Source organism: Punctularia strigosozonata (assembly GCF_000264995.1).
Source record: "Punctularia strigosozonata HHB-11173 SS5 unplaced genomic scaffold PUNSTscaffold_3, whole genome shotgun sequence".
Taxonomy (NCBI): domain Eukaryota; kingdom Fungi; phylum Basidiomycota; class Agaricomycetes; order Corticiales; family Punctulariaceae; genus Punctularia; species Punctularia strigosozonata.
Window position 1 is genome coordinate 754565 of NW_006767435.1, and position 16669 is coordinate 771233.

Sequence of the window (16669 nt, forward strand, 5' to 3'; positions counted from 1 at the left end):
TTGATCCCGATGAAGGGGTTGCTCGCCAGAAATTGAAGGCAACGCGGACTTTGATAGAGTCCAGATTCCCAGGACCGGCATGGCCTTTGGCACCCAGCGCGTACAGCGTGCTTGCAGCAACAACGTCGTTCATAGTGAGTCTTAGTAGCCTTATTGACGTTTCCAGTGACGTCCTGATCCCTGTGAAGGTGGAAAACGCTGCTCAGGGTCTTCGTCCATGCCGAAAGCCGTCGTTTGAACAGTTGAAAGCCGGTTTGGTAAGGTGTCGTCGTTTCTCCTCCAGAAAGTGCGGGCACCATTCATCAGCCAATAGCTTCTTGAACTTTCAAACTTCATGCTCCAAGCTCCGTACCCGGTACTTCTTCAACTGTCACTCCGACTCTCACGGACCATCTGCGCGACGAGAGCTACGAGGACACAATGCTATTCCGTAAACGCTCCCCTGCCGTCTTACCCCTTTGCCTCTTCAGTACCGTCATGTTAGGCCACGTCTTCATCACTCGCGTGCGTTAGGCAGTGAACTTTTACGACTTTGCTCTCACGATCATGGCGCAGGATTCGAACACATACTCTGTCTCCATCGTCATCCACAACAACGCGGGGAAGGGATCAGGGGTTCCGGACTCTCACTTTGACTTGATACCCACCGACCCGAGCAGCTTCTACCTGAGGAGCGGACATTCAACACTCGGCCCCCAGTTGGCGAAGAGCATCACTGCTGTCCCTGCAGGGTTCTTCAGTCGCGACCCGTCCGACGTTGATATCGAGGGACTGATTGCTTATAGAGTCCCTGGCCTGGATGAGGTTGCCGATATCTATAATCTAGTTGTCTATTTCGCTGGTACTGCGACGGCAGCTGGAGGCTATACTACGGTTGGCTTCGTGAATGCCAAACTAGGGCTCAGCGAGAAGGTCTTGGCGCGCATGAGCGTTACTGGGTCAGATGCAACGTATACGAGCTCTGCTACGTCTAACGTCATGACGGTGAACAAGAAGGACTATACTTTTCAGGCGAGTATCATTTGACTATTTCTGCAGTCCGCGTATTGCCTAACTCTCTCTCTATCATTCCCTCAATGAAGGCTGAAGTTCAGAGCCACGTAGTCGGCGACTATGGATTGGCCATTGATGTTACGTTCACGTGCTAAAGTTGGAGACGTTACATATTTTTTCAAAATTAGCCCTGACATTCGGAAGGTTGCAGCGCACTTCGTGCTGGCAAGGTAAGGAATGGGAGGTGGTAAGTAGTATTGTCCAGCGCGGTCATGATAACGGTACCCAGGCCTCGCACTTTGCCGAATTCGAAGCCGTGGCATGAACGTTTTTCCCTAACTTGCCAGGCATGTAAGCCGTCACTAATAACATTGCACAACCTCGAACTATGAGCTTGGGCACTGAGTTCATGATCCCTGTAGAGTTTGGCTTTTCAGGCTGAAAGCTGAACTCTATCCTGGAGCCCGACCTATGTAACAACGGTAATATTCGCACGGTTTTGATGACAAGATCTGATGCATTCCGGTCGGCCCCTTTACTTGCTGAATGAACTCGCCGCCTCTCGCTTCTCGCCTCTCGTTTCGTTTAAATCAGGTACTTGTGGAAGGTCCATTCGCATTGGCTCCGGGGAATTGACCAAGTTCCGCTTTAGCCACTGTGTTTTCGTACCAGAATCGGACTGCGATCAACGACACGGATTCTGAGGTCCATTGACCCCCTGTATCAGCAACGACCCCATCGTATGCATTGAGCAGCAGCGGTGATGACTGGCGGTAATACCAAGAGCTTGCTCAGCTTGCCAGACGAACTTCTACGTGAGGTACTGGTACACCTCCCTGCTGGCAGAGATGTTTGCCGTGTTGCGTCGGTGAGTGCGGTGGCCGGCAACAAGACCCGTGTTGATATACATTGTATAGTGCTGCCGTCGTCTCACCTCCATAGTCGAGGAGAATGTTGATCTACGATACGCCTTGGCCCTCGGGAAAAGCGGCATGGTCGGGAACGCGATCGCCGTGGAATCTGCACAAGATTGTCTGAAGAAGCTGCTGTTCCACGAGACTGCCTTGTCCACCATTTGCTGGAAAAGCAGTAATGCACTGCCCTTTGACGATGAAGAGTCTCCCTTCGAGGGAACACATCATCGGTTTGCGGGGGGCGTTTTCGCTACATACAACGACGGTGTTTTTCGAACCGAGCATTTGCCAACCACCACGGCTCCCGAGATGGTGGTCAACGAGATGGTCATCGACTTCCTCGACGGACCCGTTAATGCGCTTGCATTCGACCCCTCTCAGGATCTCGTCGTGTTTATCCAGGGCAATGGCAATAGGTATGTCTCAGCCAAATTTGTCCAATGGTATGTAGATTCCCAATTGATTGCTCAGAGTTCCGGTTGCTGCTCATCTGCGGGCACTGACTACCCAAGTCGTCCATCCAAAGGCTCACACGCCTCTTCTGAAAATCTCAACGTCGTCTGCCCGCACGCAGGAAGTGGAAGCTTATATCCACGGGGACCTCATTGCGCTGACTTGGTTGTCCTTGCATATGATGAGGCTCTTTGTATGGGATTGGAAAAGTGGTGCTTGCCTGGTACAGGTAAGCGATCACGAACTGCGCGACGTCCGTGTCACCGACCCTGTCCCTCCCCAGAACAAATCACTCGCATACACATGCGGCTTCTCGTTTTTGTCCGACGGCATGTTTCTCGCGGTTTCTCCGGAACAGAACGGAGAAATCCAGCTTTACTCCTTCCGTGATGCGGACGGTGGACTTTATGAAGATCCTCGTCGTCTTGCGGTGCTCCATCTACCCCGTTTGCAAGCCAAGGCATCGATCATAAGCATGTCGGTACAACCCTCAACAAGTCAAGCCGACCTTGGCAAGCGACGACCTTTCAGACCTGATCTAGAATCGGGGATAATCTTGTTTCGCATATCGTACTACGGTGCACGACATCCCGATGGCGAAGAGTGCGTGGTCTGCGTTCGCCGAAGCACGTTTGTCAGACGCCTTGCACAAGCGCTGAAGGAAGACTGGACCGAATGCCGCGTCGTTGCGTGGGATGACTGGGGACCGCGAGAGGCGCATTTGCGCTTCTGCGACATGTACTCTCGCATGCCGAGGTTCGTGGTCCCGTAACCATAGGTTCATCGTTCATGACCTGTTCATCATCAGTGCGGTATCGGGTGAGCGAGTGATCATAAAGGATCAACGCTCCGACGACACGGATATGCAAGGCGTGGTGATATTGGACTTCAACGTGCATCGCATTCCGGCCGTAATCTCTGACCCAACCCTCGACAGCGATGGGCTCGAGTTCATGGATTGCTTATCGTCTTACAAGACAGAGCGAGGCGATGTCTTTAAGCAAGATGTGGTCACAGAAATACCGCACCGTATGTTCGCGAAGGCGCCTAATGAAGGATTTGATGCTGCGCTGGAATGGATGATATACGAAGATGGATTCATCGGCTGTGTGAGTGTTCAGGCTCATCGACAGCGCTGTTATTTACTATAATGAACCCCTGTCGTCAGGACTTCGAGGAGGATTGTGGACTACGGATATTGAGCTTCTAAACCGAAGGCTAGTGCCAGGTTCGGGAGGTATAGCAGTGATGTTGTACGCGCGCTTTGTCAATAACTGCTACCATTGTCGCGTGTTGCGCAATTTGGCTCGCGTTCATGTGTTGTACGGGTATCTGCTGGCAGTAACCAAATCAGACGGTACAGAGAGTCGGCGGACCAAGACGAAACTCAAACAACTACGAAACGGCGGACTCGGGTTGGTCCTGGAGAAGTCATGTGATGCATCCACCCTAGGGCAGGGCGCATGCCGCGTGCGGTCATTCCGGCAAGTTCCCTGCTCGTCTCCCAACACACCATGTCGCTCGCGCGGGCTCGGGGAGCCCTTCGCACCCGCCTAACATCGGGCACTATCACTGCCGGTCACCAGCGAAGATGCGCATCCGACCATGCTCACGATGAGCACGACCACCATCACGAAGTTGACACCACCGTGTACCCTGCGGAGGGTGCGTCTCCGACCTCTACTCTCCGCGTTCGATCGCTCAGTGGGAGCATGCTGACGCCCGTCGTGTCCGCTCGCGGAATTCAGGCTTTGGCTCCCGCATGTGGCTTTATCTCGCCGCCTTCTCCGCGGCAGGCTTCACCTGGTACAAATTCGGGGCGGAGCCGACGACGGCCTCGTCCTCCATCACGCGCTGGCTCACCAAGCTGCAAGTGCCAGAGGAGATCTGGGTGAAGCGGAACGAGCAGCATCTGCTCATGAGCACGCAGAATGCGGAGGATATCCAGCTGACGAGGGACGCGAAGCTACCGAGCGTGCACCGGTATTGGGGTCCGATGTGCGTGTTTTTTTGTCCAATGTTCCTTGGGATCTCTTTTGTTTCGGAGGGCGCTGGAGGTACACAAATGTTCCCCAGAACTCTACTCTTGCGCATTTTGTCCCCAGTCGATTGCAAGCATTCGGGCCTCTTGCTGACGCCGTTCGTTAGGTCTATCGGCCAGTGCTCACCACACGGTCGCCCCGTCGGGATGTCTGTCGACCACAGCGATGTTCGTGTCAAGGCTGAGCGAGAATAGATGTATATACTTAATCCCGCGGTCATCAATCATGGTTCTGAATCTGCTCGAACGGCGATGCATCTCGAGCACTGCATAGCGCCTTCGTCGGATTGAGTGAAGCTGTCCTTGATGACTATATTTTCTGTGATAGCTTGAGCTAGTCGTAGCAGTGAACAACGAAAAGAGGATCATAGGCAATGCGCGGGTGCATTGGACGCATGTTGTGGGCGTGGGAGTGCGTAACGACGCGGAGGGTTTGTTGAACGTGCGGGAGTCGCGCGACGGTTGTCGCCTCCCGGCTTGTCTTCACATTTTCGCCCGGGACTTGCTCCTCCACGGCCTGGCAGGGCTCCGACTCATCGTATCTGTATACCCCCCGTTCATGATATCCTCCTCCGCCCCAACACATGCAACGCACAGATCATAATCGGCCATGGCGGCCCCTCCTCGTACTGAGCACGATGCTCATACAAGCCCTGATGGTCCTTGGCGCGCTGCCCCAGGTCGACTTTGACCGCATGGGCAAGGTCGGCCTCGCCGGCTCCTTCGCGGGCCTCGACGTCTTCAGCAACAGCACCGTCGCCTTCGACCCCTCTACTGCGTCTCTCCTCTCCCGCTCAACCAACGGCGCACTCGCCCGCCTCGGCTCCACCAACGCGGGGGGCGCCATCTCCGCCGGGTGCGCCCTCGGCTCCACATTCTACGTCGCGGGCACGTTTTCGTCCATCAACGGCACGAGCGCGAGCAACATCGCCTCGTACGATGCGTCGGCCAGCAAGTTCTCCGCCCTCGGGTCCAACGGCCCCAACGGCCCCATCCATGCGCTATTCTGCGACTCCAGCAACAATAAGGTCTGGGCGGGCGGCGCGTTCTCGTCACCCGGGAAGAACGTCGCCGTTTGGGATGCCAAGGCACAGTCTTGGTCCGCCGCGCCCTTTGGTGGGCTCACCGGCGCCGCGTCCGAGGTCCTATCTATCACCACAAACTCCTCTTCCTCGTCGCTTTTCTTCGCCGGCTCATTCATCACGGCCTTCGCGGGCAACGGCACCTCTACCCTCAACTCGACCAACAACCCGAACGTTCCCTTCTCCAAGGGTGCCTCGCCGTTCTCGTCCTCCCTCGTACCCATACCTTTGCAGAACGCGCAGATCGAGGGCTCGCCGTCCACGCAACAGGCAGAATTTAGCAACATCGACAACATCCTTTGTCCCGCTGGGGCGGACGGACCGAACAACACCTGGTTCGCGGCGGATGGTAACGCAGCCGTCATCACTGCACGCGCGTTTTCGTTCATCAGCGCCGCCGGCGTTCGTCTCGGGAACACATTCCTGGACAGCAGGGGTGCCACTGGGTTCAAGTGAGTCTTCATTGTGGTACATAGACACGGGACCAGTCTGATTGTTGTCTCAGGGTGACGACTATTCCGGACAACACCGTTCAAACGCTCAAGTTTTTGGATCCTACTACCGGTCAAAACACCACATGCAGTGACCCCTGTCCGCTTTCCACGGATTCCTCGCTCCTGTACCAAGACTTCCTCTTCGCCTCCGCGCCGCTCAACATCACCGGCGTACAGGTCACCCTATCCAACTGGACCGGCGCCGGCCCGGGACTGCACATCTTCCAGCTCCTCTCGTCCGGCGCCTTCGCCTCCGCCCTGGCAGACGAAAATTCGGTTTCCTGCTTCGCGCCCAACCCCTCGAACACGACCCAGACGGGCGATTGGACCGAGAAGCAGGCGAACACTGGCATCCCGGGCACGGTCCAGAGCGTGCTGGTGAGCGACGTCAACGTGGGGACGTCGGCGAGCACGGGCCCGAGCTTCACCTGGATGCCGTACGTTTCCGCCTCGGGCGACTACAACATCAACTTCCTCGTCCCGGGCTGCACCGAGTTTCAGGACTGCAACGCGCGCACGTCGGTCAAGGTCACTGTGTTCCCCGGCGGCGACCAGCAGCCGTGGGTGACGACCGTCGACCAGACCAACACGGACGACGCCAGCACGCTCATCTATTCTGGCCCGATCGTGCCGAGCTCGACCGACTTCGTGGTGACCGTCACGATGACGCTCGCCGACCAGCCTGTCGGAAATGGGCAGAACGGGCAGTGGGAGATTGTGGCGGATCGGATACAGATGGAGCTCACCAACGCGAACCTGACGTCTACCGGGACGTCGGGTAGCGGTAGCGGGTCCAACGCTACCACCGCGTCAACGAGCGGCTTTGGGTTCTTCGAGTGGCCGCTCAGCAGCTCCGACTCCTCCGTGAACGCTACATCCACTCTCCCCAACACGACTGAGACCGCGTTGGACGCGATCGGTCTGGAGCTGCTCACCGCCATGGGCGGAAGCGGCAGCCTGTCCTCGGCTTCTGCGGCCGTCATCGCGGCCGTCGCACACCACCCGTCTGGTGCGGTCTTCCTCGGTGGAGATTTCTCGCTCTCGTCTGGCTCCGCGTCCGGCGCGAAGAACATCGTCATGTTCAAGAACGGTGCGTTGGCGTCGCTGGCCGAGAACGGGTTGAATGGCGCAGTAACGTCACTTGTCGTCGATGGCGACACGCTCTTCGTTGGTGGCGCGTTTGAAGATACAGCGAGTGGTTCGACGGGCGGGAAGGTGCGCGGGGTTGGGGCGTATAGTGTCAGTGGGGACAAGTGGGCGGCGCTTCAGGCCGGTCTGAACGGCGCAGCGACGAGCCTCGGGTTCGCGAACGGGCAGCTTCAGGTCGCCGGCAACTTCACCCAGATCGTGTCCGCTTCTTCCACCAGTTCCGGCATATCCTCTGGCGGCTTGGCGGTGTGGGACGCGCAGAACAGCACGTGGGTGAACAGCGGCGGGTTCCTCGCCGGCAGCATGACGTTCGTCGGCAACGGGACCGCGGCGAGCAAGAGCCAGAGCCAGACGCAGTTCGTCGCGGGCAACGTCGCCGCGTCGAGCCAGTTCGGCGCGAGCGGATTCGTGATGCTGTCAAATGGAGGGAAGGATGGGGTTCCGACCGTGACGCCGTTGGGCGTGCAGTTAGCTAGCGGCGGGAATGAGAGCGCGAGCGGGACGGCGACGAGAAGGAGGCGGTCGCATGTGCGCGCCGCGGCCGGGCTGTTCCCGAGGCTGCAGTTCCCGAAGCTGTTGTCCAGGCAGTCATCGACGACTAGCGCGCTTGAGCCCCTACCCACCGTTACTGCGTCTTCGGGCCCGAGTGTGTCCGCCGGCGCGTTTTGGACGAACAGCACGTCGAAGGACGAAGTGGTCATCATCGGCGGCAACTTCTCGTTCACGAGCGCATCCGGAGCCGAGGCGAGCAATGTTGCTATATACGACCCGAAGTCCGGCTCCGTCACGGCTTTGCAAGGTTCCCAGCCCAGCGGCGTGGTCCAAGCGCTTCTTGTGCAAGGCGACAACTTGTTCATCGGAGGCCAGTTCACCGTCGAAGGCACTAGCGCGAATGGCTTTGCTGTTTACGATCTTGCGAATCAGAAGTGGGCGTCGAACACCCCTCCTGCGCTGGTTGCAAGCTCTGGCTCGGTTCTCGTGCGCTCGCTCACGAGCTCGGAGTCCAAGGATAACACCGTCATTGTTGCCGGTTCGTTCACGTCGGCCGGCTCAACGAGTTGCCAGGGTATATGCGCGTGGGACACGAGCAACAGCCAGTGGACCGAGTTGGGCAGCGGCGTGCAGGGTGACGTCGTGTCCGTCGCGTATGGCGGGGTACGTTCTTTTTACCCTTTCTAGATGTATCAGTCGCTAAGATGACCCTACAGGACAAGCAGAGCACGCTGGTCGCGTCCGGATCCATTGCACTCTCTGGCAACACCGCCAACGTCGCCGCCTATACCTTTGCCAACAACTCGTGGTCGGCAATCGGTAGTGGTTCCGAACTCCCGGGCCCTGTCACTGCCCTCGAAGTTAACGGAGGCAACCTCAGCAGCATCTTCGCCGCTGGTCGCTCCAGCGACTCGAGCTCCGCGTTCTTGTCCGTATGGGATGGCCGCACTTGGTCTTCGCTCGGTTCGACTCTGCAAAGCACCACGAACATCTCGCAGTTGGTGATGGTCCCGCTCTCGGACACGCATACAGCCAACAGCATCATCGAGAAGGACAGAATGCTCCTCGTTTCCGGCACCTTGTCCGAATCATCGTTCGGCAACGCTTCTTCGGCCTTGTTCGACGGCCAGACGTTTCACCCCTACATCACCTCCACGTCTGCTTCGGGTGACCCTGGCGCCATCTCCGCCTTGATCCACTCTTTCGCCACCTTCAGCTTCACCAAGCACCATTTCCTCGCCACCGGCATCGTCATCCTCATCTCGATCGCCATCGCGGCCGGCATAGTCTTCCTGCTCGTTCTCATCGGCATCCTCTGGACACTATTCGGCCGCAAGGAAGATGCGGACAAGTTCGACCCCGCAGGCACTGACGAAGACGACGACTCTATCCACCACCGGCCGTCGTCGCTGCTGGAGCACATCAATGCCGCCACGCGCAACACGATCATGGGTAGCCCGGCGTTCGGGGCTTCCATGACTGGCGAGAAGGAAGCAGAGGCAGCTGCAGTGGCGGGTGTTGCTGCAGCCTCTCAGAGGGGAGATGTTTTCGGTGGCGATGAGCACCGACCGGATACACCCTCAGATGCGCCCGTTGGTGTAGCTGCTGACGGCAGTGGCCGTCTCGCACACGCCCGTTATTCATTCGATGGGCGAGAAGAGGGCGAGCTACCGCTGTCGTCTGGAACAGAGGTCGAGATCTTGGATGATCGGGATGCTGCGTAAGTCTTCCAATATTGATCAAAGGCATCAGTGGCTGATCATACCGTCCCTTAGGTGGTGGTACGCACGAGACCCGAACACTGGCAATGAAGGAGTGGTGCCCGCTAATTATGTATACTGATCTGGACTGAAACTGGGAATATTGTGTTTATTGACTGCTGTTCTTGTTTGTCGTTTCATCTCGCTCACGCTTTCAACTCGCACATCTGATCGCATTGTTTCTTTATGTTCTCTCTCTCATGACATGCACTCGTCACTAGAGTCACTACGAACCCCTAATAGGAATTTGTTTTTGCTCTCGTCTCCCCACCGCGGACCTCAATCGAAACGCCCGAAGCACCCAAACTGCCAGGCTCGAGCACGGCTGTTGCGCCGCATCCATTCATTCCAACTCCACACTCCTTCGACTCAGACAATATTCAAATATCGACGCGGCAAGGGTAGGCAAACGATAACGATGCCCGAACGCTCCGCAGCCAGTAGCAGGCCTACATTATCCATTCTAATACTCTCCTCGGATACCCATCCTCTGCGCTCCTTCACCATTCGCGCCCGATAGTTTACTGGACATGCACCTTGTGGACGATAGGATTGTAAGTAGTGAAACAAGACAGCACCCAGTTTCCAAAATCACTGGAAGAGCCGCGTGAGTATGCGAACTGTGAGACAGGTAAGCCGCAGGGCAACGCACCTGGAGCAAGGGGTCGCGGAAATGCTTCTGGTTGTTGTGTATGAAGCCGACTTTCGTCTTGAAATCTTGCCTCCTCTTGATGTCCCGGAACTCCCTCATATGTCTGCCCGCGTTCCTCGCCTCACCGGCGTTCCTGGCCTTGACCACGTCCGTTCCTGCCCCGAACGCGCCAAAGCCGCCCCTTCTGGGCACGAGCGCCGAATTCTTCTCGGCGAGCAACCGCCGGACGAGGGCGGCGCCAGAATTGGGGTCTTCGGGCTTGGAGCCGCGCGGTGAGCCGGGGAACGACTGGGCATAGTACCGCCGCATGGAGCGGTGGCCGATACGCGCGCCGGAGGGGAGGACGAGCTCGTAGTTCGTGTCGCCGTAAGTAACCTGGTTCTCGTCGAGATCCGAGTCTTCTTCCGACGACTCTTCGTCCGAGTCTTCTGATGCTGACTCCTCGACCACCTCATCGACCTCGTCTGAATCGGCGTCAGACGCGTCTTCCCACTCCTCGTCTTCTTCGCTTTCGCCATCGGAGGCCTTCGCCTGTTTTACCTTCTTGGCCTTGGCCTTCTTCGGCTTCGGGGTCGGGTACGAGCTCGTGAAGTCGTAAAAGTCCGAAACCTCGAGCCGGTCATCCTCAGTGTCGTATGCGATCTTGCAGTGCCCCTTGTCTAGCATATGCTTCCGGACCGCAGTCAGCGTCCTGAACTCGCGCCCTTTCTCGTTGCAGTATATGCATACGTTGCCAACAGCTATCTTCTCGCCAAGGTAGGTGAGCAATCCAGGGAGGTCGACGAGGTATTCGGCGTCGGGAACGAAGAAGGAGTGCTTGGAGGACATATGTTCCAGATTCGTTTCGAGGGAGGAGGAGATCTGGGGGCAGAAGAGACAGTGTGCGGGGGAGAGGCGCGAGCGCGCGGCGGCGATCTTTTCGTCGATGGTTTGGTTGACTTGTTCTTCGTCTGCATCGGCGTCCACGAGCAAGGTTCCGCTCTCTTTGGCGGAGGAAGCGCTTGGTGGGCTTGTGCTTGTGGATGCCGCCGGCTGAGCTGCTGCTTCGGGTTCGGTAACAGATGGAATCGGTACAGGAGCGACTTCTGGTGCAGGCTCTCGTGCCTTCGCAGCAGCCTTCAATTCGTTTTCGCGATGTTTCTTCGATGCGATGTGCGACCGATATGAGTTCTCGGTCGTGTACGTTTTGCTGAGCAAATCACCTATCAATGCCGCGCATCCATGGCCTTGGAAGTCAAAACTCACTTGCAAACGTCACAGTGCGATCCCTTGGCAGACGACATAATGGATGTCTCCTGACGCCTCTCCAATACTTTCTGGTTGAAGACGGCAGCACTGACGGGAGGCAGGGATGCAACCCGTCGTTTCATGTTGTACCGATGGTGATCAGACCGGTAGTGGATTCCTGTAAATGAAAGGCGCTTTTAGTATCTCTGGATGTCACTAAAGGCCTAGACAACCGTACTTTGATCCTCCGCAGAGGGGAAAGCGATCATGCAGGAAAGGCATGTAAACAACGCCTGGTCAGCAGACATCGGTATCTGCGCGTCTACTGCTGCCATGTTCTTATTCTTTGTAGGAGGAGGAGGAGGAGGAGGAGAAGTTGAGCAGGTGAGGAGGTCAAGTAGTCGCAATAAATATCGCGGCCGGCTTTATCATCTTCCCACCCTGCTGACATCCCCCCTCTTGGTGGGCGTGCCGAATTTTTGGTTGAGTCGCGCTCTTCTGACTCCTGCCCACCTCCGGGTTCATCTCGGTTTACTCCCCCCGCCGCCGGTCTCTCTCATCAGTCTACACCGCTCCGTTGTACCCACTGTTCTAGATTAATACCACACAACTATGTTCAATGTCTCGCCACAACCTGGTCTTCAGCCTATTCACATCGGTCTTGCCCTTTCTGGGGCCGTGTTTTTGCCTGTCTGTGCCCTGCTAGCGTCCTGGTTCATGCGTTCTCGGCGTCGGCCAAAGAATGACATCGAAAATAAGGGCCAGGAAGATCATCGTAAGAAGAAGTCTCAGTGGGCCCTTCCCCGCGTCTGGCGCAAGAAGCGTAAGGAGTCCCCGAAATCCGTGCCCAGGCCTGCTGTCACTGTGACAATACAAGCCAGAGCTGGACCGGTCTCCTCGCCGTCTGCTAGGTCACCTCCGCCTTCTTCTCCTGGTGCTCGTGATCCTTCGTCGCAATCTCGTCTGCATACTCCAACCCTATCTCCAAGACGCCCTCGTTCTCCGCTTTGTGGGCCGCCTATCTTCGCAGTCGACTTGGAAGACCCGCCACCTGTGCTCTGCTCCGACTCTGTACGCGCAAGATCGGGATCATTTATGCAACAGCAAGTTGGCAACACTTCGCTGGGCACTAACTCCTCAAGCATCTCAGAACGACTGGTGACTTCGAACCTTCAGGCTTCCTCTGCCACGTTCGGCACCTTGCCTCAGCTTCCTACTCCGAACTATGGCTCTCTCAACGAAATGTCGACCGTTAATGTTCACTCTCCGTCGTCGCATTCTGTCTCTGTTTCATCGGACCGAGGTCTTCGACTCGCCCTGCTACCCGCTCCGCTTGACTCTATGCTAGCCATGGATGAGCTATCACCTCAAGCAAGCCGGGACCACTTGGACGCGTGCTCGGCCTCGGACGACACAATTGGACTCGCCATCAGCCCCTCTGTCGATCCCGACGAACCCATGGTAGTCCGTGCATCGACAGTTATGGAGATCCGCGCATCGCCTGCACGCGCTGCTACGGTAATGGAAGCCGAGGTGCCAGAATCTCATGCGGGTACCCCGGTGAAGCACAATACGATGCCATGGTTGGCTACCAACACCAGCCTGGCTCGCGGCACCGCGTCTACTGCCACGTCGCTCCGCGCCTACGATCTCTCTCAAGATACACCCGGACTACCGGTCCCCCCGCCGTCCATCAGATCATCCATCACTGAGGCCGACCTCGCCGACATGCACGACCTGAGCCTGACTACGGACTACTTCGAACCTCCCCACCTATCGCGTCCCCAGCATCGACGCCCCGACACTTACAGTTACGAGGCCTGGCTTACCAACGTGCCACTTCCCTCAGCGGTAGTCATCGATCGGGTGCTCTTGTCGGCGCGTCGAAGCCGAGAAGAGGAAGAGGAAGAGGAGTTCGTGTTCCGGACTCCCGATGATGCGGAGATCAGGGAAGTGGAGGCATTGAGGTGGACGCCGGAGTCACTCCGCCTACATCGCGCGGAGGGGACGCATTTATCCCGATCGGCACTCATTGAAGGGGAGGCACTAGACACGGACGTTGGAGATCGGTTGGTAGGCTCCCAAGCATCGGTCGACGCCCGCCACAGCGCTACCAGACCCGAAGTACAGAGGTCGAGCTCTGATAACAGCGTTTCAAGCATCCTAATGGACCTCGATATCAGCGCCATATCTGCCCTTCTCGATCGCTCAAGCGGCTCTTTCGTTTCCCCTAGTAAACGATCGCTCGCACACGAAGCACAAGTTCCCGAATTATCCCGTGCTGACGCGTCTTCGACGCAGTCTGTTCGGACGGGTGAGTCGAAGGACATGGTATCGACCAGTACCTCAAGACGTGCGGTGGAGAATATGACGCCTTCATTTCGACGCCATCCCGGGGACGACTCTTGCTGGACGATTCGGACATCGGCGCCGTCGTCCCAGGAGTTCGACTCGTCGCTGCTCAACCTCGGGTTCGACCTTTCGTTGGCACTTAGAAGCGTGTCTTCTGACTCCGGGCAGGACGGCGATGCATTTGTGGACACATGGGCGTCCTGAGATCCATCCTCTCACTCTTGCCAACCTGATTTGTAAAAATATCGCACCTGTATCACATCCCATTCGCATTGTATCGCACGCATGATTGCCGTATGTATCGTTATCCTGTTGTATACTGCACCTCACATACCTTACCTGCATTACTATCTTCAATGACATGCTCATCCGCGACACGTTATCTGCGTTATCAGGCGTCAGGACGCGATGATCGAGTAAAGACTTCAATGCGCGGCTCTCATTCACGGAAAGGGTGTTTTCATGATCATACATGGATTCGAACGCGCTCGGGACCCGCGAGCGTACATGTAGCGCATACGTGACGAACGGAACCGTTCACCATATACGCTTGATCATCGTGTATCGCGTGATTTCTTCCAAGGGTAACCGCTTCTTCCCGCCTCCTCCTCCACCGCCTCCTTCCTTGCCTCCACCACCAACCTTCGGCTTGGTCTCGCCGATTTCTGCAGCAGGTGCAGCGTCATACCGTTTGTTGTTCAGCAGCGCCGTTAGCTCCCGATTATATTTCTACGTATGTCAACGTTTCAGCACTGGGCAGGATTGGTAGACGAAACTCGAACCTTTTCCTCCTCGCCCTCCCCGATTGGGTCCCGTCCAAAGTCGTTCACAACATCTGCCGCCTCCCGAGCTTCCATTCCAGCCCGCCGCCTGGTCGCATAGCTAATCAAATTGACGCCAAGGATGATTTTCACCACAACAGAACTATGCGACGAGCGATGCCCATTAAGAGTGAGCTCCCGAGGACAATTGCTGAGCGAGCACCTACCAAATCCAGAACAGCGCCGCGAGCGCTGCCCATTTCAGGCGATTGACGATATCGTCGGTGGTCGTATGACCCTCAGTCAGCCGCCACGGCGAAGCGCTGCCGTCCGCGTGCATCGACCACAGGAGGTTGACCATCTGTGACCCAATCAGGATCGCGAGAACAGCTAGCGGCAGGGACGCGAAGCCAAGTCGTCGGGCGACCACCGGGGACTGGTCGACGTAAGAGTGCTAGGTTCAGGGTGTGATTAGAGAGCAGGTAACGCTGGCCGCTATGCTGTTTCACCTTGCGAGCACCCCTCCTGCCCATCCCGCTCCCGCTCGCGAGATCGCGACAGAGCACATCCGTGTAGCGTTCATAGACAGACGGTCGGATGTGGTTGAATTTCGTGATGAACGCGTGCTTGAGCCAGTCGACAATCATCTCGGAGCCCAATACGGTCAGAACGGGCTACCAAACCAATACGTTATGCTAACCCATGGATATATGCGCCGAAAGTACGTACTGATGAGATAGTCCACATGACGTTGTTCCCTTTCCAGAAGCCGAAACTGCGCGGAAGAAAGAATCCGCCGGTGAAGTCGAAGGCGGAGCCGCTGAGTTCGATCAAATTGCGGAATGCGACGATAAAGAGCATGAGGGCAAGAGTAAACCGCTCAACGATATCTGCGTACTGTCTCTCAGCCCAGCCCCTGGACAAACCATGATACACGTTCGGGACGCGAGGAGTCGCACGTACCTGCACACATGATTTGGAAGAGATTGTCTTTCTCAAATTTCTTGAACACGCTGCCTTTGATCTCCACAAACTGGTTCGACACGAGAAGCGTAAGCAGTGCGTGATCATAAGAGTTGATCGCCACGTTGAGGCAGATCATCTGGTATATCATTACGAGAGTATGGGCGACTACGCATGAGGAACATTCAGCACATGATTGACTTCGAAAGGAAAGAAGATACCGTTGTATGCCAGGGCGAGTCCGAAGAATAGTAGCGGGCGGAAGGTGTGAGCTGAGACGGGCTGATGTCTTGAAAGCACCACCAGGTTTGAACGTGAGAATAGACAGTCGACAATGTCTTGGCCTATGGCGGCACATAGACGGTCGGCGATCTAGTAGCGATAATTCAGCATTTACCCCGATATACGGGTAATGTGTCGTATACATACCTCGAGCGCGTTGAAGATGACGTACAATTTAATCGTATCTTGACCTCGTATGGAATGGTAGATCTTACTGGCGCATGAATCATCAGCAAGGTAAAAGCAATCGTCCGTTTGCTGACATACCTCGCGTCCGTCAACGGTACCAGGATCGCCACGGTCAATGCTAGCAGCAGAGACCTCAAAATATCGGCTTTCTGCGACGGAGGAAGGGTTCGGCCGTTTCCAGGAGACATAATCGATCGGAGCGTGATCATTGCAAGGCGATACAGTGCCAGTACGCAACGAATGGGCAATATTGTGAAGGTGTACAGGAAAGAATCGAGGCACAAGATGAAGCCAAATCCGATGATCTGAAATGTTGAAATGAGCTGTTTCGATTCGCAATTGAGGGAGATGGCAGAGTATAGTCACCTTTTCGACCGCCCAGGGAATGGCCAGGAAGTTGCTGACACGTTCCCACTTCAGCTCTTGGTGAGAGTCGAAATCAGTTGCAAGAAGTTCCTCACGCAGGTAGTCCCATAGGGAGAACGGAGGATCCCGATAGTCTAGCTGGTGCATCAAAGACTCTGCCGTGTTTGGAGATAGTGGCGTTTCGACAATCGGAAATGCAACGTTCGGTAAACTCAGAGATGGCTGTATACCGGAATACGACCGGCCTTCAGGATGTACCATAGGAGGCGACGACATTGAGTTGGATATTTGGGGAGGTGGAGAAGGTGAAATGGGTGTTGGGGGTAGCGATGCATATGTCAACGGCCAATCGTTCAGCTCGACGTAGTGAGCATGTGCGTTGACCATATCCTGATGTGATCCTGCGCTGAGAGGAGCTCGATCACGATAGTTGTCTCTAGTGTCAAAGAAGACATCGCGTTTTGGCGATCCCTCGTCAGATGATAGTCCAGCGCTGTCT

At 56.3% G+C, this 16669-nt stretch overlaps 7 protein-coding genes across 7 annotated transcripts; 5 read left to right on the plus strand and 2 right to left on the minus strand.

The window, feature by feature from the left end:
• Positions 1-477: 477 nt before the first annotated feature.
• PUNSTDRAFT_131536 (uncharacterized protein) lies at positions 478-1026 on the plus strand (the record flags this gene model as incomplete). Its single annotated transcript, XM_007380839.1, has 2 exons — positions 478-504; positions 556-1026. The coding sequence occupies 2 exons, from the start codon at positions 478-480 to the stop codon at positions 1024-1026; spliced, it is 498 nt and encodes a 165-aa protein (XP_007380901.1).
• A 730-nt stretch (positions 1027-1756) lies between these two features.
• On the plus strand, positions 1757-3570 carry PUNSTDRAFT_141757 (uncharacterized protein; the record flags this gene model as incomplete). The annotated part of the gene is made up of 6 exons (XM_007380840.1): positions 1757-1861; positions 1911-2323; positions 2379-2589; positions 2644-3098; positions 3169-3469; positions 3529-3570. The coding sequence occupies 6 exons, from the start codon at positions 1757-1759 to the stop codon at positions 3568-3570; spliced, it is 1527 nt and encodes a 508-aa protein (XP_007380902.1).
• Positions 3571-3880: 310 nt separating this feature from the next.
• PUNSTDRAFT_50390 (uncharacterized protein) lies at positions 3881-4770 on the plus strand. The gene is made up of 3 exons (XM_007380841.1): positions 3881-4025; positions 4109-4358; positions 4509-4770. The coding sequence occupies exons 2-3, from the start codon at positions 4123-4125 to the stop codon at positions 4594-4596; spliced, it is 324 nt and encodes a 107-aa protein (XP_007380903.1). The 5' UTR covers positions 3881-4025; positions 4109-4122; the 3' UTR covers positions 4597-4770.
• A 287-nt stretch (positions 4771-5057) lies between these two features.
• PUNSTDRAFT_63207 (uncharacterized protein) lies at positions 5058-9460 on the plus strand (the record flags this gene model as incomplete). The annotated part of the gene is made up of 4 exons (XM_007380842.1): positions 5058-5935; positions 5989-8281; positions 8341-9338; positions 9394-9460. 4 exons carry the CDS (start codon positions 5058-5060, stop codon positions 9458-9460), a joined length of 4236 nt encoding a protein of 1411 aa, XP_007380904.1.
• Positions 9461-9899: 439 nt separating this feature from the next.
• On the minus strand, positions 9900-11565 carry PUNSTDRAFT_111550 (uncharacterized protein; the record flags this gene model as incomplete). The annotated part of the gene is made up of 4 exons (XM_007380843.1): positions 9900-9914; positions 10031-11219; positions 11276-11435; positions 11496-11565. 4 exons carry the CDS (start codon positions 11563-11565, stop codon positions 9900-9902), a joined length of 1434 nt encoding a protein of 477 aa, XP_007380905.1.
• A 304-nt stretch (positions 11566-11869) lies between these two features.
• PUNSTDRAFT_42653 (uncharacterized protein) lies at positions 11870-13813 on the plus strand (the record flags this gene model as incomplete). Its single annotated transcript, XM_007380844.1, has 1 exon — positions 11870-13813. One exon carries the CDS (start codon positions 11870-11872, stop codon positions 13811-13813), a length of 1944 nt encoding a protein of 647 aa, XP_007380906.1.
• Positions 13814-14146: 333 nt separating this feature from the next.
• On the minus strand, positions 14147-16317 carry PUNSTDRAFT_131542 (DUF747-domain-containing protein; the record flags this gene model as incomplete). The annotated part of the gene is made up of 10 exons (XM_007380845.1): positions 14147-14338; positions 14392-14533; positions 14598-14824; positions 14880-15044; positions 15100-15260; positions 15334-15501; positions 15555-15705; positions 15763-15829; positions 15883-16109; positions 16171-16317. 10 exons carry the CDS (start codon positions 16315-16317, stop codon positions 14147-14149), a joined length of 1647 nt encoding a protein of 548 aa, XP_007380907.1.
• Between the last annotated feature and the right edge of the window lie 352 nt (positions 16318-16669).